Source organism: Chlamydotis macqueenii, chromosome 1 (genome assembly GCF_036417535.1).
Source record: "Chlamydotis macqueenii isolate bChlMac1 chromosome 1, bChlMac1.mat, whole genome shotgun sequence".
NCBI lineage: Eukaryota > Metazoa > Chordata > Aves > Otidiformes > Otididae > Chlamydotis > Chlamydotis macqueenii.
Window position 1 is genome coordinate 158,148,485 of NC_141556.1, and position 24,010 is coordinate 158,172,494.

The 24,010-nt window shown below is 38.8% G+C and overlaps 1 protein-coding gene across 3 annotated transcripts in view; it reads left to right on the plus strand.

The window, feature by feature from the left end:
• TMTC4 (transmembrane O-mannosyltransferase targeting cadherins 4) overlaps window positions 1-24,010 on the plus strand; it is a 52,741-nt gene that overhangs the window by 21,524 nt on the left and 7,207 nt on the right. For all 3 annotated transcript variants that reach the window (XM_086770962.1, XM_086770952.1, XM_086770958.1), the window contains 11 exons: window positions 2,086-2,183; window positions 4,201-4,293; window positions 8,403-8,564; window positions 9,337-9,539; window positions 11,236-11,407; window positions 11,489-11,620; window positions 17,851-17,930; window positions 18,104-18,211; window positions 18,333-18,474; window positions 19,139-19,253; window positions 20,859-20,971. In XM_086770962.1, coding sequence (XP_086627088.1) covers window positions 2,086-2,183; window positions 4,201-4,293; window positions 8,403-8,564; window positions 9,337-9,539; window positions 11,236-11,407; window positions 11,489-11,620; window positions 17,851-17,930; window positions 18,104-18,211; window positions 18,333-18,474; window positions 19,139-19,253; window positions 20,859-20,971 — 1,418 coding nt within the window. The remainder of the gene's footprint in view (window positions 1-2,085; window positions 2,184-4,200; window positions 4,294-8,402; window positions 8,565-9,336; window positions 9,540-11,235; window positions 11,408-11,488; window positions 11,621-17,850; window positions 17,931-18,103; window positions 18,212-18,332; window positions 18,475-19,138; window positions 19,254-20,858; window positions 20,972-24,010) is intronic.

A 24,010-nucleotide genomic window follows, 5' to 3' on the forward strand; every position in this document is an offset into this window, starting at 1 on the left:
CATTGGCTTGGTTCACTGTTCTCCCTTTTACACCTATTCAGAATAACTGATTGTCTTTTTGTGAACACAGTCAATTACTTTGCTTTCCATCTTCACATTCTCTCAGCTAGTTGATTTCTACATTAAAAAAAAAAAAACCCAAACAAAACAAACCTGAAGTTCAAGAACTGGCTGAACAATCTGTTGTATTGCAGAGTCTGAAGAGTTGAAGAGCTCCTTCAAGGGATGTATTTAGGATAGATTCCTTTTATTCTCAGCAATACTCTTAGAACAAATTTTGAAGACCCTTTCTCCACAAATTTCATCACTCAGTTGTTCTTCTGTATAATTGATGGGAGTTGGGAGTTTCCTCGTTGCATTTTTTGTTTTTATAGTTGCAGTGTTTCTTTATTTTTGTCATGTATTTTGTATTTCTGTGTTTTGTTTTGGTATTGTTGAGATGTGTATGGCTTCTTTCCTTCAGAAGGCTTTCTTTTAACTTTATAACATCTGCATCTCTGATATTAAGTCTTACCTTACCTGTGAGGACATAATTTGGCATGGAGGGAGAAGGAACAAATGCCTACTAGGTATTGCAATGATGAATCTTAAACATTTTAATATTCACTCTGTTGAAGCTTTAAGTCTTAGGTAAGAAAGGAGTGCTAGAAGGAACTTCAAAACCTGTTCTTCCACATATTTTTATGAAAATTTCTGCTCTCTGACAAAAGAAGCAGTCTGCTTCAAAATGAGAGAGGAGGCCAATGTCAGCAGATCCTTTTCGTACTTGCTATGGTTGTATCTGGCCCAACATCATCTGAGCTAGTATACTAGTTTTCCTTCATAATCAATGAAGAGAAAAAGCTACCTCTCTGAAAGGTGGACGACTGCATTTAATTAGGTTACTTAATCCCTAAAGACATCCCCTTCTCTCAACCAATTAGAAAGGAAGCCTAGTAGAGTACCTCAGGTGTAGGTGCCTACTTCTGGTGAAATTAATCTTAATTCTGCCATTTGCCTTTTCTGTAGACCGTTATTGCAGTTCTGTTTAAGTGCTAAAGGTCAAACCTGCATTAGCAGTAGTGAAGAACTGCTCTAGAAATCAAGGGAAGTAAGAAAGGGATTCAGTCAATGAATATAGAGTTCAACTTTGTTTTTTCACATGCCAAGTCAAAGGCTGATTCTTGTGATGCCTGTAGAGACTGTGTTGCTTGAATCAAGAAGCTGCTTCTGAATGAGCTGAGTGCTTCCCTCTGTTGCTTGCACCTGTGGAGCAGAGGTTGTGACAGATATGTTTTTATGTGAAGTACCCATGTACTGTGTATGTGGTAGTTCCTTGGCTGAAGTAGGGCTTACTGTTGTAATAATCTCAGAAATGCCTGCTTGGAGTACCCAAAATCAGCTACATGGTGCAGTCTTTAAAGACTCTTTCTTTGAGTAGAAGCTGTAGTTACTCTTGATCTCTTAACCCCAGAGTTCCTCATCCTGCTGTAAAACTGCTTCCTGAGTGCAAGAACTAACTGCTTCTCTGCTCAGGTGCGGCAATTTTTGAGCTCCGTGGCATTCCATTGCAGTGCTAATGAAATGACATGAGGTACTTGCTAAATGCAGCCACCCTGGAGAAGCAGCTTATTGTGCCTTTGTAGATTAGACTACAGTTAAAACAGTTTGCGTGTGCAGCACTTCATGTGTAACCATTAGAAAGAATTTCTTGTTCTTGTGGTAGCTTGGAAGAGAGTGGCCAGTAATGACAGAGCTCTAGCTAAGGATGATAAATGTGTTTAAATATTGGGAATTAACCTTTGCAGATGATGAATTGTGGAAACTATGTGAAGCTTCTGCCATTCTAATTAGTCTGGCTAAAACATCTAGCAAATAGATTTCTAATGTCTCTGAGAATAGAAAATGACTGTAATAAAGGGACAAATGCCAGCATATTGCAGGAGGTGCCCTATGCTTTTTAAGTTTATGTATCCAGATCTTGACTGATAGAAAAGATTGTGAGATTAAATGCTGTATGTTTTTAAAATCCTAATTTTAATTTAGATTTCGAACTTTACCTCTAAATGTATAAACCTAATGTTATGGCGTGCTTTATTTTGACAGATAAGGAAGGACATAATTTTTCTATATTCTGGGTGCTGGTGAGTGTTATCCTAGGTGCAATAGCCATGCTGTGCAAAGAACAAGGAATTACAATACTGGTAAGAATCCTCTTATTGACTGAATTTTGACTTCAGCATCTCTCAGGTGTAGTTGTAAAACCTACGAAGATGAATTTTCTCCACAGCTAATTGCATGCATATTTTTTTGTTCTATTCAGACCACTAGTTAATGTTGACAAAAAGCAGTATTCTAGTAGGTCTGTCTTGATTGTATCCCTGCTAATCTGTTGGAATTCTTCATTTTATCTTTTGTACGCAGGTTGCATATGTCTGTTCATTTCTTGCAAAATTTAAAAGATTTACAGTGTTTGTTTCAATGTGTATCATGTTCGTTGGCCTTGTTTTGGAATGTAATTGTTGAGATAGCGGGACTACAAACCTCTCCTTGAAGGCTTATGAACAAAAACATAGAGGAGAGCATTTTTAAAAGCTCCACTCTCTTGGTTTTGTGAACAGTGTAATTAGAAGTAGAGCCATTGTTTATGCATTTCTAATACTGAATCTCTTCCTTCTGTCCCTTATTTAAGGATCGGTCTATGCAAACAGCTATAGTTACTGTTCACATTAGTTATGATCTTGCTTTTTATTACTTCAGTGAAGACATTCCATTTTGGGTGACCAAATTAGCCACCTGAAATGCTACAGCTGTGATTTTTGCATTTTATATAGTTATATATGTTTATAAATAAATCCAATCTCTAGCTTTAACTGATATAGATAAAGCAACAGAATCAGAAGAATTCTTTGCAGCAAGGACCCTCTTGTCCTTGCTAGGAAAAAAAGGGAGAAATTACAGAAACCTTCTTGCTTTAGGACATTATTTCTGGATAGATGTTTGTAGAGTCATGGGTTTTTCAAAGGTGTCTGTAAGAAAAACATAAGGTATTATCTTATAACATGGTGTGATTATTTCCTTTAGTGGTATGAAGTAATTATTTGAGCTAGCAGACACAGAATTGTTACTGGATCTGAGTTTTTTATTTGTTTGCTCTTCCATTGCTAGGATGATTATATTTATTGTTGTGCTGAGGGGCATGGGTCAGAGGGAGGAGGGGATAAATCAGACATTTAAAAGATCGCTTGTAGGCTGACTGTATTTTTTCAGCAGGATTCTTGCCTTCATATCTCCATGCAAGTAAGCCAAAAGCCTTTTAACTGCCAGGTGGCCTCTCTATGTGGGACCGTGCCACTCTCTAACCTATCTTATGTCTTCTTCGTGCTTTGACTGTTAGGAAGAGACTTGTGGCCTCCCAGTGTCCTAACTCTTTGCCTCACCTGGAACTATTTTTAGGATTGTCATGGTTGTTGATTGCTGAAACCCCAAAGGGAAAATGTTAAAGTTGTATTTTGCTGATCACCTCAACAGAATTACTCCTGGATATATTTTGATTGCTTGCTTGGGGTAGTATGTGCAAGCGTAGTCCTGCAGAGCACTGAATATACTCTAGTTTCATGTGTAGTGGCTGGGGTCACCTAGAACTTTGCTTTTTTTTCCATCAACTTCCACTGTGTATATTGGTGTAATTGCAAGAAAAGCAAGACAGATACCTCTGTTAAATCCTTCTGAGGCTTTGTTTGTTGTGACAATTTAAGTACTCTTTTAAAATAGTACTTCTGAAATGTAACAGTCAAAAGATACCATGCTGCACAGCAAAAAAATAAGTAGAAGATTTAAAGAAACTACACCTTACTGACAGAAACCTTATCTTTTAACTGCAGCATTTACACTGTGGAACATTTGGGTAAGAAGATGGAGAGCAGAATACTGTTGTGACCATGTATATGGGGTCTAGCTTACTGGTACATGGTATTCCCCAAAGGGTTATTCCATGTAGCAGGAGAATCCCCCTTACAGTAACATGATAACTCAGCTCAGCTCAGGTTCTTAATTTACCATCCTGCCATCATTACTACCAAGGTATCTCTCTACTTGTTTGGAATCAGAATTAAAATGTACAATAACTCATGATAGATGTGGAATTTAAGATGTATTTTAAAAAAATATTTGTGGTTAGCTGTTCCATCTTATGCTCTTATTTTTCTCTTGGTTGCTTAGGGTTTGAATGCAGTGTTTGATGCACTGGTAATTAACAAGCTAAATATTTTGGAGCTTATTCAAAAGTTACTACATAAGGACAAGTCGTTGGAGGTGAGTCCTCAGAGATTTTGTTCATTCTGGCCATTCAGACAGTCTAAAACAGACTAAACAGACTAAAAGACAAAGATACAACTTCTGATAGTTTTGTTGTTGTTGAGAATGAGGAAAAAAAAAAAAAAAAAGAGGTATTTTCAGTCTGGCTAGTAAGGCAATGTGCTATGACACCTTTGCAGCAATATGAGCAATAATGGGATGACATTGGATATTGTATTGGATAGAGAAATCCATTCCACACTTCTCTCAACAGTATATTAAAAATATGATGTGGAAGAGCTAACTGCTTGATGCAACAAGTTTTCCAGGGTCAGTAGCTATACACCTGAAATGGTTGTTTAACACAGTTTGGTCAAAGTAAAGAAAGAGATCTTTATTCAGATTCTCAGATGAGATAGTTAGACATCTGAAAAAGTACATAAAAATTATTATGTCTACTTTGCTAATCCCATTAAAGTATCACACTGTTCTCTTCAGAATACAAATTACCAAACAGGAGACAGTCCCTAGTAGCTTGAAAGTTTGAAAGAAAAAGTATGTAAGCACTGATAGTCACTAAGGATCAAATTTCTAACTTATGTTGCTATCACTTTATCTAGTATTGGCTCAAGTAGAATCTGGCACCTAGTATTTGCACTGGCAAGCAAATCACAGAAACAATTAGCCTCAGGTGAATGATTGATAGCAGCCAAACAGACCAACAGCCTATTAGAACATCACTGCTGTTCAACAGATAAATCATTTGCCTCTCCCATCCAAGGTTCAGCAAGGCAAAGCAATATATATTGTACTTTGCACTGGTCGGTGGTTTCACTGTAGAGAAATCTTGCTCATGTTTCTGAGTAGCACAGTTCTTATGAGGCTTTTAAATTCCTTTGCAAAGAGTTAAGTGAGGCGCTTTGGGCAGAAATTAGTAGAACTGAAACAGTAGGTTGGACCAAGAACATCTAAGTGAGGGGTGCAGAAGCATTTCAGGCAGCAAATAGGAATGCTGGAGAATTTTGTTCTATAATGAGAGTAATGTCAACTAGCATATGACAAGGAAAGAGTCTAGAGCTGTAGGGGTCTAAAGCAGAGCCAGTTCAGAATTAAAGTGATGGAAATAAAAGGTAATTAGGAGAACCCTGGGAACTACTGACCAGTCAATGTCACATCAGTGTCTTCAAAGATCGTGGAACAGATCCTCCTGGAAGTTATGTCAAAATAAATAACTGGCCTCTTTAGGGATCTGCTGAGCATAGTACCATGGGATAAAGCCCTGGAGGGAAGAGGGGCCCAAGAAAGTTGGTTAATATTCAAGGATCACATCCTCCAAGCTCAGGAGTGATGCATCCCAACAAAGAGGAAGTTGGGCACCAGAAAGTCTGCATGGATGAACAAGGAGCTCCTGGATCAACTAAAAAACAAAAAGGAAGCCTACAGAGGGTGAAAGCAAGGACAGGTAGCCTCAGGGAAATACAGAGAGATTGTCCAAGTGGCCAGGGATCAAGTAAGGAAGGCTAAAACCCTGACAGAATTAAATCTGGCCAGGGACATCAAGGGCAACAAGAAAAGCTTCTTTAGGTACATCAGGGACAAAAGGAAGACCAGGGACAATGTGGGCCCTCTCCGGAAGGAAATGGGAGACCTGGTTACCCTGGAGATGGAGAAGGCTGAGGTACTCAACAACTTTTTTTGCCTCAGTCTTCACTGGTGAGGGCTCTAGCCACACCGCCAAAGTCGCAGAAGGCAAAAGGAGGGACTGGGAGAATGAGGAACTGCCCACTGTAGGAGAAGAGTGGGTTCAAGACCATCTAAGTAACCTGAAGGTGCACAAGTCCACGGGACGTAATGAGATGCATCCAAGGGTCCTGAGGGAAATGGCAGATGAAGTTGCCAAGCCACTGTCTGTCGTATTTGAGAAGTCATGTCAGTCTGGTGAGGTTCGCACTGACTGGGAGAGGGGAAACATAACCCCCATTTTTAAAAAGAGAAACAAGGAAGACCCAGGGAACTACAGGCAAGTCAGCCTCACCTCTGTGCCTGGCAAGGTTATGAGCAGATTCTCCTGGAAACCATGCTAATTCACATGGAAAATAAGGAGGTAGTTGGTGACAGCCAACATGGCTTCACTAAGGGTAAATCATGCTTGACCAATTTGGTGGTCTTCTCTGACAGGGTTTCAGCATTGGTGGATAAGAGACAGCCAACTGACATCATCTACCTGGACTTGTGCAGAGCATTTGACACTGTCCCATCCTTGTCTCTAAACTGGAGAGACATTAATTTAATGGACAGACCACTCAGTGGATAAGGAATTGTCTGGATGGCCACACTCAGAGAGTGATGGTCAATGACTCAATGTCCAAGTGGAGGCCAGTAACAAGTGGTGTTCCTCAGGGGTCGGTATTGGGACCGGCCCTATTTTAACATCTTTGTTGGTGATACAGACAGTGGGATTGAATGGACCCTCAGCAAGTTTGCAGATGGCACCAAGCTTAGTGGTACAATTGATACTCTTGAGGGAAGGGATGCCATCCAGAGGGACCTTGGCAAGCTTGAGAAGTGGGCCCTTGTGAACCTCATGAAGTGCAAGGTCATGCACCTTGGTTGGGGCAGTCCTCAATATCAATACAGACTAGGGGATGAATGGATTAAGAGCAGCCCTGTGGAAAAGGACTTGGGATACTGGTGGATGAAAACTTGCATGTGAGCCTGCAGTGTGCACTTGCAGCCCAGAAAGCAGATCGTATCCTGGGCTCTATAAAAAGAAGCATGGCCATCAGGTTGAGGGAGGTGATTCTCCTCCTCTGTTCCGCTCTTGTGAGACCCCACCTAGAGTACTGTGTCCAGCTCTGGGGTGGATGAAAGACATCGACCTGTTAGAGCGGGTCCAGAGGAGCATGACAGAATGAACAGAGGACTAGGACACCTCTCCTGTGGAGAAAGGCTGAAAGAGTTGGTTGTTTAGCCTGGAGAAGAGAAGGCTTTGGGAAGACCTTATTATGGCTTTTCAATATATAAAAAGGGCTAAAAGAAAGATGGAGAGAGATTTTTTTTTTTATAGAGCCTGTAGTGACAGGACAAGGGGCAATGGTTTCAAACTGAAAGAGAGTAGATTTAGATTGGATATAAAGAATAAATTATTTACGATGTGAGTGGTGAGACACTGGAACATGTTGCCCAGGGAAGCTGTGGATGCCCCATTATTAGAAATGTTCAAGGTCAGGTTGGACAGGTCTTTGAACAACATGATCTAGTGAAAGATGTCCCTGTCCATGGCAGGGAGGAGTGGACTATATCATGTTTAAAGGTCCCTTCCAACCCAAACCATTCTATTAATCTGTGAAATGTGTCAGAGTCAAACCTTTTTGGAGTATTACTCTTTAACCTGAAGAGCTCAAAGCACTATGCTTCCATTTTGTGACCTTTAAACAGTTCTATCTGGGTGAAGAAGACATCAAATGTGCCTTTTTTTGCTGCTTCTTTTAATAGAAGTAATTAATTTTAGCTCCTGCCACCTACAGAGATCTGCTCTTTTCATAGAAGTGTATTTAAGATTGTTTTGGTTTGTTTTGTTGAAAGGCACATCTTAAATACTTGCAGACTGATTTTCCTTCATAGCACAATTCTCTTCCAAAAAACAGGTTTTAGGAATGGTTTCCCTGTAATTCTCATTGTAGTGACTTTGGTTACTGAGTTCACAAAGTAACCATCCTCCATTTTAAAAAGAAAAGATAGATCAATTTAATATGCCGTATACTGAAGGCTGTATTCTGCTCAAATTCCGTATCAGAAATTGCTGTGTAAAATTACATCAGCTATAGAGTTACTGACAATATGTAGAAGAGAGATTTCTTGAACAAAAAAAAAAGTTTTATTTTATAATTGAGAACAAAATGAAAATGTTTGCAGAAAATATTTTGCAGTTAGTCAATGAAAGCATAGTAAAGTTGGAGAGCTTTCTACTAACTGCAAAAATAAGAAAAATATCAACTCTAATAGCAAAAATGCACAGGAACAGCCTCTTCTTTCTGAAATAGTGGAGAACAGGATGTGAATGTACTGGGGAAGAGAACAAAATAATGTATTTTATAATGAGGGGTTTTTTTCTTTCTTTCCTGCAGAATGCTGGGCTGTTAAGAAAGGGGCTGCTTTTCAGGATAACTCTTCTGATGTCTGGAGGGGCCAGTATACTTTATATACGCTGGAGGATTATGGGCACAGGGCCACCAGCTTTCACTGAAGTAGACAACCCAGCTTCATTTGCAGACAGTCTGCTTGTGAGAGTAAGTTATGAAGTTGCTTTTTTTCTGGGCAGCTCTGAACATTTGTCTTTGTCATCAAATTGAATTTTCTTTTCTGTGCTTCAAAGAAACAATAAAGTGGGCAGTCTTTAGGTTTCGAGATGTGTGATGAGTCACCTTCAATTGTGCTGCTGTGATGATTTTCGGCAATTTTCTAATATAGTGTACCTTGTATAGTCTTTGCCTTCAATCTAGCATGCAGTGAACACATTGAAACACATTTCCATTTACTCACTATTTTTCCCATGCATGCAAGGATTTAGCTTTTGCTGGATTTCATTCCTTTTCCACATACTATGTTCGACTTTTCATCTGTTCTTTCAAAATTGAAGAAAAAAGCGTAAAGTTCTGGTCTGGTGCATTTGGAGTATGTCTTGGCTTTATACCTCTTACCCATTATGACTCTTTCTGGAGATGGAGAATGAAGGGCAAAGACAGTGGATGCTGTCTTTTGACATTCTCTTCTATTGTAGATCATTCTTTTTACACGTGGATAGTGGTTGGACAGCACAGAATTGCATTTTCCTGTTTTGAATAGGAGAACCACCTAGTTATGTTTAAAAAAAATTAATTTCACAGCTGTAAAATAAATGGATATGTAACTAGTTGTAGTCTAACAGTATTTAAGACCTCTTTATTGTATTAAGATATATTTTGTGATAAGGGAAATGATAGCAGAGAGAAGAACTAAAGTTGCCCCCCCGCCCCTTAAGTTTAGTATTAAATAAATGTTTGTTTTCTTTCTGACTGACAGGCTATAAACTATAATTACTACTATTCGCTGAATGCATGGTTGCTGTTGTGTCCCTGGTGGCTGTGTTTTGATTGGTCAATGGGCTGCATACCCCTCATTAAATCCGTCAGCGACTGGAGGATAATTGCACTAGCAGCACTTTGGTTCTGCTTAATTGGTCTGATATGCCAAGCTCTGTGCTCAGAAGACATCCATAAGAGAAGGTAAGAGACAGTGATGAATTTTAAAGGCCTGGCCAACTTGAGTACAGTATTATTTTGTAAAATCCACTACTGATAATTTTAACAATTCAGTGGAACCAGTGTCTAGCAAATGCAGTTCGAATAAATATTTATAGCTGTCATTACAGTTTTATCCCAATTTGGCCCCATCACTGTACACTGACTAGCGGGAAACAGAGTTGGAGGAGGAGGTATGGATGGCTGCTTTATTTTTCTCCTGAAATGGCATTTTGAGATCCTTAACACTGTAGGTGGTAAAAAATAATATATGCTCAGAACAGAGTAGGACATGATGTATGTTGTTGCCTCTACTTCTTACAAGTCATCATCTCCTTTAATATTCTCCTAATAGTGGAATAGATGAGATGTGCTTGAAAGGAGGTAGAAAGGTTGGCCATGGCCACACAATTTAAAAGTAAAATGCTGACCCATAATATCTACTGAGGAAACAACTTGTACTTTACCTAAAGGAACTAAAAAATCTATTGCAAACTATTCTGTCTCACTAAAGGCTTTTGTTTAACTTTCCAGGGTCTATTCCCATGGATTTTATGTATAATGAATTTCTCAGTTCTTTAAAATTTTTCAACAGCTCAATCACAACAAGGTCATTCTGTTGTTCAGAGTACTGAATATTTTCTTTTTCTTTTTGGTGGTATTCTGTATTTCTTCCCCCTCATCCCTTCAAATGTTAACATCCCACCTGCCTGCCTTTCTGCTGTTCCCGTACTCATTTGCACAGATAAAATCATTTTGTAGAGGGGTGGAATTGTTGCTACAAGTGATATCAAACTTTCTAGTAAAAACGCGCTCGCTAAGCCTATATTGCTGAACAGTCTTTTTAGTAAAAAGTAAAGGGAGAAAGTACAGTGAAGGCCTGGGACTCTTAGTGATGAGAAGAGACTAAGAGGACACATGTACATTACAGTATATAAATTTATTTGTAGTAAATTGGAGTAGAAAATTACCATGCCTGTCACCTTTATAAAAAACACTTGATGCAGACCTGGGGTTCTTATTCCCTTACGTCAGCTCTGTAAAAGCAAAGTACCTAGTCTCAGCTGTCTAAACTCTATATAGTCCCTAAAGAGTTCCTGCTGACGATTACTCATCCTAACATAGATACCTAAAACAAGGAAGACAAACTGCCTTCAAGAAGTGCCTCTCTCTGCTGACTGTGGAAAGAGCTCACTAACTTTCTAACTTTCAAGTGGTTAACTACAATGGATTCTACTATTGATGTATTTGTTAGGAAAGAAAAGGCTCTCTCACTAGGATGTGTACCTAAGTTTCTTCTTTAACAGTGACCTAGATTTTTCCCCTGTTACTGTCTTACTAGTTCCAAAAATAGACAGGTAGCTTTTACCATTATTTTTCCTGCCTGTGTATTTCAAATAGGAATTATGTAATTACTGTGGAATGGGGCTATTTTCTGGCCTGGAAGCATGAACATTGCTCTTCTAGAAATTATAGTCAGGATTTTAAAAGGGCCTGATGGAATGACGTGTCCAAACCTCACTGAAATTTAATTTGATAGTAGCTCTCAAGGGCTGCTTTTCACTGCCCTGTTCCATATGCACGTCCTTCTACAATGTTTAAGCAAAGTTTGCATGTTAATTGGAAAACGTACTTCTGTTAAGATCTATGTTTAATTTGAGAATCTGTTTCTTGTTTGCAGAATTCTTACACTGGGACTTGGATTTCTTATTATCCCTTTTCTTCCTGCAAGTAACCTGTTCTTCCGAGTAGGATTTGTTATTGCAGAGAGAGTCATCTACCTCCCCAGTATTGGATATTGTATTCTGTTTACATATGGATTTAGTCTCTTGAGTAAGCAAGCCAAGAAAAAGGTATCATCACAACAATCAGTAAACCTGATGAAGTGCTTCAATTGAATGGTTTGTTTGTTAACTTGTCTCTCTTTCCTTAAGAAAATTCTTGCTGTGGCAGTACTTGGAATCCTGTTAATAAATGTTATGCGCTGTGCACTCCGCAGCAGTCAGTGGAGGTCAGAAGAACAGCTTTTTAGGAGTGCACTGTCTGTGTGCCCTCTGAATGCAAAAGTAAGTCACTCATGGACTTTTAATCTTTTTTTTTTTTTAAAGTGTTTTGAAATTTGAGATAGAGGAGGTGTTATGCATAGTTAATATATTGTGGTACAATGTTATTCATAGTCTTGCTTGGTGCAAGAATATGACATTGGCATGTCAGACACCTAAATTACAGTAGTAGCATAGACAAAATACCAGACAGTGCAAATTACAATATTGTAATTCAGAACTTGGGGCTGAGAGTGGGAAGGGGAGGGAGAAGGGGGAATACACTTCAGGAAAGGCATCCAGTCAAATTGGATGTACTGCTAATAAAATCTCCTAAAACAATTTTGGGTATAATTGCAAGTTATTACAACTAAATACAGAAAAGAAAGTAGGTTGTAGCAATGTGCTCACCTGAATAATATCTGCACTATGTTTTAGAATCCTTTTTGTGTACCTTCCAGTGGTATATATAGCAAACACAGCTGAGGGACTGTCCTGGTTTCAGCTGGGATGGAGCTCATTTTCTTCCCAGTAGTTGTTGTGTTCTGGATTTAGTATGGGATTTGGTATGTAAAGAATATTGATAATACACTGATGTTATTAGTTGTTGCTAAGAGATCAAGGACTTTTTCTAGCTTCCCAGGTTTTGCTAATGTGCAAGTGCAAAAAGCTGGGAGAGGTATAGCCTCTGGCTAAACTGGCCAAAGGAAGTATTCCATACCATAGATGTCATGCTCAGTACATAAGTGGGGGTTGGCTGGTGAGCCACTCTGTTGCTGCTTGGGATCGTTCTGAGATCGCTCTTGGTTCCATTCTGTGATTGCTGCTCAGGTCATCAGGCGGTGAGGAACTGTGCATCGTCTGTTTTGCATATTTTATTATCCCTATATTTTATTATTATTCTTAACATTATATTTATATATTACTATTTCATCCATTGCTGTCCCAGTAAACTGTCTTAATCTCAACCCACAAGTTTTCTTTTTCTTTCCAAGTCGCTCCCTCATTCCCTGGAGGGGGGGCAGTGAGTGAGCAGCTTGCGTGGTATTTAGTTGCCAACTAGGGTAAAACCACAATAGGGACAAAGCAGTAGTGTAATCACAGGATGTGGGGGTAAAATCTTTCCTCCCACTTCTGTTCTTTTACAGTGGCTGAATGGGCTACAGTCTTCAGACAAGGGCACTGAGGAAAACTACAATATTCCCTACAAGGCTTAGTGAGGGAACAAGTAAGAGGGTGGGACTGGATAGGATGTTTCACTGAGCTGAACACCAGTCTTTGGCATAGTAGACTGAATCTAGCCTGCGAATAGAGGTGACCTCCACAGCAGTCCTTTGATAGCTGAGAGTGTGATCTGTTGGAGCATCCCACAGAGCCCCGATGTTTGAATTTTAGCAGAGACTCTCTTTGAAGAGCCTAGGAATAGGAATGTGCATCTTGTCAATAAAAATACATTGATGTTTTTAAATATTAGATTTCTGTAATCTAGTGTGGTATCTAGACAATACAGATCAAGACACAGAGTTTAAAAAGGAACTTGTGAATGCTCACCTTTGCAAAAAGAATTATAAACTTAGCATCTACTGGAATACAAATAAGCAGCAGTGAGCTGTAAAAAACATTTATGGCCAATATTTACAACATGGTGGTGTTTTTCAATAATCTCAGATTTCAATACATAGAAAAAAAGCTGTTAAATTTTATTGTGTGGCAATGGTAGGCAACCATCTTCTTTTTAGTGATGACCTCAGTATATCTTGTCTTCTGGATGACAAGCGCATACTATAAATGGAGCAAATGCAATCTGTTTCTTTGTGTGTAACTCCATCCATCTGCCATGGTAAGAGTGCTTTAGACAGACCCACACTCTCTTCGCCTGTGCTCCAAGCTCCTTGGACGTAAGCCATGTCTGGCTGGGAGGCTGTGTAGCTGTGTTCGCGCAGTGCTGTGCTTGAGCCAATAAGCTGTGTGCAAGCTACTGAACTAATGCAGCTGGTTCAAAGCCAATGAGTGTACAGGGAAAATGAGCTTGTGTTTGTCAACACTGGGCTGTATAGACATGCCTGAGTTGAATTGCTGCTAGCGACAGCTTGCGCAAATGGAAAGTGTGGTGATGTGAACAGGGAGGGTTTTGTAGGCTCACATTCCAGTTTTGTGCTGAAGGAGTAACTTTGAAATCGCAGTAGTAGGGAACTTTTCTAGGCAATAGCATTAGAGAGTCCATGTGTGAAAGCAAATCTCTTTTTTTTCTTTATGAACTCAGCTATATTTATTCAATTTTGACAAAGGTAAATGTAAAAATTGGAAGTAGAGTCTGTTCTGATCTTCTGTTTGTCTTGAAATTGCTGATTTCCTTTTAAAATGACTCCACGGGACTTTATTTCAGTGGCCCATTTATTTCAGTGGGAGGCTGATGCAGACCAAAAGATGGAACACAGATAATAGCTTTTTCTTGTTCTTGGAACATCTTTAGCATGTGTAACGTGGTCATGCTTTACTTCCCTTATGTAGCAGGGTCCCAGAATCTCCAGGTGTCTCCTAACTAGCAGCAAAAGCTGCAGCTCCTAGTTCATGTTTTGTGGTACAGCTCTTCTCAATTCCAAATTGTCTGTATGTGAGCAGTGGAGAATAAACTTACCTTAATTCTAAGTAACAAGCAGTTACAGCAGTGCCTTCTCTAATTTCAAGACTCATCTTCTTTAAACATTTCTTTAGATAGAGGTGTGGAAACTGCATTAAATCAGATTGTCTGGTATAGTAGTGAATCTACCCCCTTGAGTGATGGATGCATCTGGCTCAAGAGGATGAAATTTAAGATCAACTTTGATAAATATTGCCTAGTGATTTTAAAATTTATTGGAAATAATCAGGTACCATAATGAAATTACAAAGATTTTGACTTTTTTTTTAAGTTCACAGTGTCAATTTTTAAATGTTTAAAATGTTTTAAATTTTATTTTAAGTATTTAAAATATTTAAAATATCTCTTATATATATAAAATTATTTTCTTAGAGAGAAAGAAGCGTGTTACAGGTCTTGGTCAAACGTGTCCAGGAGCATCTGCAGATGCAGATTATCTTCTGCAGAATTTGCCTTAAGTGCTGTGGGCTATGTTTATGAGGGCTATTGGTAGTGTTTTGCCACACAGATACCATTTTAGATGGCGAATTTTTTGTATACAAGCACAGTCATGCAGAAAAACCTCTAGATAACAAGCCATACAAACAAAATGTAAAGATCAAAAATGCTTTGTTTTATTATTTAGAAAATAGAATTTCAGTAGTAGAAGAAAAAGAGTGTTTGATGAAAGAAGCTGGCATTGAACAGAAGCATCTGCATATTTCTTTAGAAATGTTGACATCTGTGCTTTGCTTCCGTCCTTCTCAGCAAATGTTCATGTTTGCTGAAAATGTGATTATAATCAGCTAGGAAGAGAGAATAAAATACTTGACAATAGCAGTGCTCCAGCTGAGGGAGTGTTCCTTCTAGAAGATGATACTACTTTTCAATTTCTTCCTACACTGCTCTGAGGAAAAAATAAAAATATCAGTTCGACAGTAATTTTGGTTTTGTACAGGAATTTTTTTTCTCTCTCTTCCTCATTTAAATATGTGTGCACATTTAAACACTTAAATAAGAGTTCAAGCACTGTGTGTGTCTAACATAGAATAATATACAGTGCTTTTGCTTTTTTATGCTGGCTTCTTAGGCCAATTGAGGTATTGCGAACAGACAAACACAGAGCCAATTCTTTGGCTAGACTATGCTGCTGGTTATGTTCGCTTTAACAACGTGTGCCTATTGAGATCAACTAGGTTCTGTCCTAGGGTATTTTTCCCTAATTACCCTGATTTCGGAGAATACTGTGTTGTTATGCATCCCTGAGAAATGCTCCTTTCAGAGCTATGACTGTAAGGTAGTAACCTATTTAAGATTGATAAAGGAGCATGTGGACATAATATAATACATAATTTCCAGTTAATATCTATCTTTAATCATTTAGTAACTAAATGCTATGTCTGCTCTCAAATATTTAATCAGGAAAGAAAAATCCTCTCTCCCAGGCTGGTCAAAGGCAGAAGAACCATATCTCTAGAGATTAAATTTAAAACATCTCACTGGCCCCTCATTTTTAAAGGCCAGATTCTTCCTGCATATCAATATATAGAAAGTACATGTGTCCCCATGTTGTGCAGGTCAGGGTCGTAGGAGAAGTCAAGGAGAGTTACAGTCTTGTCCTGAGCTGAGGGCAGATAGTTATTGTAGGCCTGGTTTAGGGGAGTAGAGCTAATGGCTGATCTTGGCATCCCTCTGTCATGGCCAGTGAAGTGAGAGACATGGCTGTATGGCAAAAGTCACCTGCACCTCTCAAATGACTGTGTGTGCCTGGAAACCCTTTGGTGGCTGTTCTCAAGAGCAGAATGTTACTGCGCATTATAATCTGTTGTGGAGCTGGTTTTGTCATCAGGTATTTAAAGTAGGCTGAAGGGCTCTTTTGGTATCTTTCAGTTTTCCTTCTCTTTCCTCTCTATCACCACCATATTAATAGGAACTAAAGCTGCAATTTCACTTAAAGAGAAATTAGGAAACCTCCATTCAACAAGGAACTCTTCATTTTCAGGAGTACTGTATAGAAACATAGTTTCCTTTCACACACAAGCTATATCTCAGGACAGAATGGCTATGTGTTGATATAAATGTACCATTCCATTGCTTCTTTGGCATGTGCCTTGTGATATTTTTATGAATGTACAACAGAAGTACCTGGGTTTTTTTTTCTTGGAAGCTGTGCTAGAACTGCTTTTATGGGTTGCTGAATTTGTGTGTTATTTTATATCTTACAGCCTGAGGACCTGCTTCTGTGTATGCTTAGTAAGCTTTATAGCATCGTTGCTGTCTGTAAAACTAGCGTAACTATTTTTTCACTCATTCTAGAAGGCATGGGAAATGTTCCTAACTTCATTTGTTGACGCTATGTTACTGCATAATCACAAGCATATAGTGATGGAATTCAAGAATTAAATACCATAACAATTAGGTTCAAACATAATTGTTTGTGCTGGATCAATAGATCCTAGGTATTGTGCCAAAGACAATTTAGAATTTTTTGTTTGAGGGACACATGAGATAAAATCCTTTTCTGAATGCAGAAGGTGAATTAGAGTTATCTAATCAAAAAATATGTACACATGGCACTTACGGGACATGGTTTAATAGGCACGGTGGTGTTGGGTTGACGGTTGGACCTCATGATCTTAGAGGTCTTTTCGAACCTTAACAATGATTCTGTAATTATATTCTAAACGCATTACTAACCTATCTTTTTGTACTTCAATCTGAAGTAATTCCTGCATAGCATTTTTGAAAATATTTAAATTACACTTTCGAGTTATGGAAGAAATTATAATGTGTGTTTGGTTTAGATTAAGTATATACAATTTGATTTCAAATAGTAAGATAATCTAAATAATAAGTTCTGATCTACTTGCTGAGAAGTCTATTTTCAGGAGCCAGTACTCACAGTACTTTTCTATTATTTCTAAACTTGAGTCTTCCCTTTGACCAGATAATGTAGCCTTCTGAGATTTGTCTTAAAATAGGATTTGAGATGTCTTCCAACTCAGATTTGTCCTGAAGCATATTTATTCCTATCTAGTCCTCACCATAACTTCAGGTGATACATCTTCTCCAACATGTTTCCGTACACATTATTTTTATTTCAGAAATGTTGTTTGATGCATTTTTTCCCAAGACAATAATTGTGTGTGTGTATGTTGTTTTTTATTTGGTTTTGGAATATGGAGCTTATTTTTTTCTGTTAATGCTGAGAATCTTCTAGTTTATGCTATAGTGAAAGCAAAGTTTAATCAATACTCACATTGCTGTAGTGTTTCTTCTGCTGTGGTAGATTTGATTGAGTCAGACTTACTTATGTGACAAATAAATGAATGAAGACCAGGCAGGTCTCAATATAGAGGGTCTTGTGGAAAGTGTGGTGACATCATTTATAAAATCAGGAAGTGAATAATCTTTCTTCAACAAATGGAACAGGTAAGCTGATTAATTCATTTATTCCTCAGATTTTGTCTTGCTGTCTTCATTGTATGTATTGTCTAATCTTAAGTATCCACCTATGACAAAAGCCAGCACAAGTCCTGACTGTTATCTATTTGGAGTCAGAATTTTTAGCAAATTGGCTCCACAAAATAACTGACTCTATAGCATCTGGTAGAATGTTCATCTGTGTTTTCAGGTGCACTACAATGTTGGCAAAAACCTGGCCGACAAAGGAAATCAAAGTGCTGCAATCAAATACTACAGAGAAGCTGTAAGGTATTAGGAATTTTACTGCTTTAATGAACTATCCTAAAATTGCTTTTGTGTTTAACATGAAGAAAATGCTTAGGTATTCATTTTCATGGTCTGCAGCATTGCAGAGCTAGCAATTTGCATATAGTGATGCATGTCCCATACATAATAATGATCTCTTAAATTTTAAATTTTAGGTTGAATCCTAAATATGTACATGCCATGAACAATCTTGGAAATATTCTGAAAGAAAGAAATGAGCTCCAAGAAGCAGAGGAGTTGCTGTCCTTAGCTGTACAAATACAGTACGTTTAGAACAATGCTAAGCAGTGTTTTGCACCAACTGAGCAGAAATGATACAATGGGATCTCGTGTTGCAAATGCTCCATTGTCCTCTCTCTTGGCTTTTTTCCCCAATTTGCCCAGACCTGATTTTGCTGCTGCATGGATGAATCTAGGAATAGTACAGAACAGTTTAAGAAGGTTTGAAGAGGCAGAGCAAAGCTACTGGACAGCAATTAAACACAGGAAAAAATATCCAGATTGTTACTACAATTTAGGGCGGTTGGTAAGTGCTTTTGAATAAATGATAGTTACGACAGTAAACTCTGTGTGTGTATGTGTGTGTATATATATAAAAAATTCTACTGTACTATTAAACGCTGATAGTTATTCCAGTTTGCTTGATTTGTAGTTCAGAGTGATTTAATATTTTAGGTAGCTTTTCCTATTGTTTTCCCAGTCTACTTCCTTCCATAAAACCTTTGGTAGTCCTACTTTTTTCATATAAAAATGTATAAAGAAAAGTACAGATTCTGGTCTTTTGTTCAAAAGATATTATTAAAAATTTCCCAATATTAGATTGTTTTGCAGTCATTAGTATATCATTAGGTAGTAGAACTACACCAAGAAAACTTGGAAATATTCATATTAAATATTTATTTATTCTCTTGTGTAAATTTCTAAATTGTATGCTGGTTTTCCTCCCTATCCTGTTTGTACATACATATTTGAAAACAAGGCTGGGTCCCAGAGAAAAGCAGGGTAAAATTAGTATATAGCACTCTGTCTTTCATATAACCCTAGTATTCTTTTTACATTTATTATTTTGGTCTATAAAACCAAGTTCTACTAGAATGAAATGAAACTTTAGCAACTCTTTAGTGTCTTTTGCGCATGATAGGAAAGTAAAGCAAATCAGGGTGAAATACTGTGGTTTTCTTTCTTTGTAGTATGCAGATTTGAATCGCCATATAGATGCATTGAATGCATGGAGGAATGCTACAGTTCTGAAACCAGAGCATAGTTTGGCTTGGAACAATATGATTATATTGCTTGATAACACAGGTATAAGCCCATTTGAATGTTTTAATGAATAATTCCGTGTCTTGCAAAACTTAAAGCTTTATCTGTATTCATCCAAAATGAGTTCTGCCTCTTCTTTGGCTACCCAGACACTCCCTATAAATATAAGAATACTTTCTGACTCAATGGTTTAAAAGCATCACTTGAAATCGAGCCCATAAATTGAATTTCTGATCCTTATTTGAATGCCATCATTGTGCAAGCATGTTTGTATTATAGACCAAACTTCAGAACTTTTGAATCTGTCCTTTGTTGTCTTCTGAAAGTGCTATCTGTTGAAAACAAGATGGAGGTTTCCTACTGTCTTATCTGCAGAGTTTTACATCTCTGTGTGCGTGTCGTAGTTCAGCCCCGATCAGGACCAGACTGTGCAGTCTCTCTCTGACTCCCCCCACCCTCCGAGAGAACAGGGGGAGATGATATAAGAAAAACGGCTGAAGGTTTGAGATAAGGTCGGGGAGAAATCCTTAAAATTACCGTCACGGGCAAAACAGACTTGACTTGGGGAAAACTATTCTTTTATTTCCAAAACTAGCAGGAGAATGAGATAGATAACAAGATAACCTCCCTCCACCCCTCCCTCTTTCTGGGCTTAACATTATCTCTACCACCTTCCACACCCCCCCGAGGAGCACAGGGGGGAAGAGGGAATGGGGGTCAGTTCATCACACGTTGTTTTACACTGCTGCATCATCATCGGGGGAAGAACTCCTTGCATTCCTTCTCTGCTCCATCGCGGGGTCCCTCCCACAGGCCACAGTCCTTCATGAAACTGCTCCGGCATGGGTCATCTCTTCCATGGGGTGCAGTCCCTCCAGAACAGCTGCCCCAGCGGGCCCTCCATGGGCCACAGCCTCCTTCAGGCCTCCACCTGCTCCAGCGTGGGGTCCTCCACAGGCTGCAGCTGGATCTCTGCTCCTCCATGGGCCTCCATGGGCTGCAGGGGGACAACCTGCTCCACCATGGTCGTCACCACAGGCTGCAGGGGAATCTTGGCCAGGAGCTGCATTACTCCTCCCCCTCCTTCTTCACTGACCTTGGCATCTGCAGACGTTTCTCACAACAAGCTGGCAGATACCTCTCAGGATCCTTTTTACATCTTATTCACTTCTCATCTCCTCTCCATTTCTTGCAGCTGGGCCGGGCCAAGTTGGGCCCAGTTGGCTGCCCGGTGGGAGGCCAGAGGGTGAGGCCTGCAAGGCCCACAAGGCTCGCATCACCCCCGCTCAGCTGCTTCACATCTTCTTTTTTTTTTTCCTGTTTTCCCCTTCCTAAATACGTTATCACAGAGGTGTTATCATGGGACATTCTGCTATCAATTGGCTCGGCCTTGGCCAGCAGCGGGTCTGCCCTACGCCCAGTTGAGTCCACTAAACAAAGGGGATCAACTTCTAGCAGTTTCCTGCAGAAGCTACCACCTTAGGCCCACCCTCACTAAACAAAACTAGAACAGCGTGTGATACCTGGTTTTCTTTAAAAATGCATGTAATCAGCTATTCATACAATATGTGTGCTTGCAGCATGAAAAGTAACTAATAAGGCTGTGTTAAAAGACGCCTTCTCTTTTTCTATTACATGGGCTCCCAGGCAATCTAGCTCAAGCAGAAGCAGTTGGAAGAGAGGCCCTGGAATTAATACCTAATGATCATTCCCTTATGTTTTCATTGGCAAATGTACTGGGGAAATCACAAAAATACAAGGTAGGTAACTAGAGCTTTCTGAGTGTTGGTTGTGGTTTGGTTTGGGTCTTTTTCTGTTTAAACTGTGTAAGTTTCTGTAAAAAGTGTTTGAGTAGGTCATTGTGGACTATGACTGGGATAATCAGGTTTCAGTGCCCGTTTCTGTCAACAGTATTGCTGCGTGATTCTGGCTTAAGTTCATACCACCTTATTTTAGATGCCTGTGTTAGGAATGTTGCTACCCTAAACTATGTCAGTGGTCAGTGGAGAGAAATAGGCTCTTAAGCACACTAGAGGGCAGTTAGGGTCTTGTCTTGCTTCACTGCCGATAGAGACAGCCTGCTCTGATTTAGAGGCCTTGGTTCAGGAAATAAAAATTAGATGTGGTAGGCTAGTCCTTGTGCTTTTTCTGTGTAAAGGAAGCAAGGTCTACCATTACCTAATATGAATTCTAGCTTCTTTGTCTCAGACACTGTCTAAAATACAGATACTACAGATTTGCTAATCCCAGATTAAAGATGGGCTACCTGGGTAGTCCCAGAATATTATGAGGAAAAATTCCATACATTGAGCAATGTATTGAGATTTCTCTTGGATGCAGTAGACCAGCCTGTTGAGTGGTACATCAGCATTAACTACTTACATTTACAAGTAGTAAATGTAATGGAACTGCTGAGAATTATTTATTTTCCAAAAGAAACTGTATAAGAATGCAGAGAATAGAATCATGGAATAGTTTGGCTTGGAGGGGACCTTTAAAGGTCGTCTGGTCAAACTCCTCTGCAAGGAGCAGGGACATCTTCGACTGGATCAGGTTGCTCAGAGCCTCATCCAACCTGGCCTGGAATGTTTCCAGGGATGGGACATCTACCACCTCTCCGGGCAACCTGTTCCAGTGTTCCACCACCCTCATTGTAAAAAATTTCTTCCTTATGGCCAGTCTGAATCTACCTCCTTTTAGTTTAAAACCATTACCTCTTGTCCTATCAATAAATTATACACAGTTAATATATTTAGTTGTTTTAATTGGCTCCATAGTCACTGATTTATGTATGTGATCAGGAAAAATTAATAATCAAGGAAGTTTTCAGTATTCCTCAGAAAAACATCATCTACTGAACTGTGGCTTTTGGGGGTTTTGATGGCTTTTTGATAGTGATAATATTACTAGCACTGAAGGAACATCCTCAATATATGCAAAGTGAGAAGATTTTAGGATGTTAAGCTTCTCAGAATAGATATATTTTTCCAACAATTACTGTGTCCACTGAAATTTCTACAATCCTGTTCAGCTATGGAGTCATGACCTGTCCATGCGTGAAGCCAAGGCAAACCAGCACTTGCTTTTGTTTGTGTTAGTGATGCCATTAGACATGCGCCTGTTACTATTTCTCTAGACTGGCTGGGGTATTTTTTCTGTACACTCTCTTTCTTTTCTCTCTCCACCTAAGACTGTTGTAAAATATATATTTTCAATTACTTTAACAAAGTTCCAGAGGCTACAAATTAATATCTAGGATGTATAGGGGATGAGATTATGGAGGAGGTAATTGCTAGGATTATTTTGGTGAGTCACGACTGTGAAAGAATAGAGGATTGTATAGTTATTCATCAAGAAGACTATGCAGCATGACAGAATAAAGAGCATTTATAATGAAATAAGTAGAAAAAATAAGTTGAAAACAAGCTAGAAAACTTTTCCAGGTATAGGAGAAACAAGCCTGTCTTAATGGATTTAAAAAATAAAACGGAGGTAGTGATTTTGATTGCTAGCTCTGAAAGGTCATTATGCTGCACGGGAATGTGTTGCAGACAAAGTAAGAATGATAGTAGGGGAAAATTAAGCTTTCTAGTCAGCATCCTGACTAAAGCAGAAGGAGCAGTGGAGCCCAGGGAAGAAAGCAAGGAGCTAGTGAGTGTTTCCATAGTTCAATATAGAATAGTAGGTTTGCACAGAGGAAAAAAAAAACTAGTAACTTTAAATTGATGGGTTATAACAGAGAGAGCAAATTAAGGGAACTGGAAACTTAGAAAAGGTTATGATCTCAGCAGCTGTATTTTGCATCGCCTGGAAAGAGGAGATACGGGGGGTTTTTTAAGTGGGAGAATGCTAAATGACAATAAAAAGCACGGAAAATTGTAACTTCTTGTCGAAAGAGTCTTTAAGAGTTTTAAAGAGTGGATGGCTCTTTAAGTATTTTTATTGAGTGTTCAGGCTGGGAATAGAGGAGGAGGGGACGGAGGCTGTCAAGGTGATGGAGGTAATTTTCAGAGGGCTGCCTAGCTGTGTCTGATGTGTTGTATAACCTCAGGCATTTCATTTATTAGGTTACTTGTTATGTGTTGGTATAAAAGTTGTTACTATATTGGCTCTGTTGCAGTAAAGTAAGATTTATTCTGGGATTTTTTTTGTTGTCTCATATTTTAAAAGACTTTGAGTCAAAAAGGTTTTACTATGTTACGAGATATTTCCTTCCAGTAAGCACACAATATTCTTCTTCAGTTTCAAATGCACTTTGATTTTCAGCAGAAGATGGTTTTCCTAAGTGACCAAAAAAACCCTTTATATGACTTCTGTTTTTATCTACTAATGAATGATTTATTGTTCCAGAAACAAAAGCATGTCAAGGATGAGCTGGTTTTGTGATTTTGTTAGAGTTCTCCTTTAAATTCTTGTTCTTGTCACAATGGATGGAAAACCAAGCTATCTTTAGTTCTTTGAAAATATGTATGCTGTATTTTTGTTGTGCATACATCTATGCTCTTTCTGTAAAAAGTACAATAAATCAAAACCGTTCAGCATTTTTTGTATTTGAAATAAAGCCAGACTACAATTTTGTGCTGTGGCCTTGGCAGCAGATGGAATGCAGTGTGCTTACCCAAAGCCTTTGCTATATGCAGTGTGCAAGTTTCTTGGCAGCACTTAAAAGATTTGGCAAGATAGAGCAATTTGAAATATCACCGGATGTACTGGAATGTCTATTTACTCCATATATCTACAGTAATAAGAATATGATGCACCTTAAATAGCCTTTAATCAGCCAGTATGCTTCTACTAGC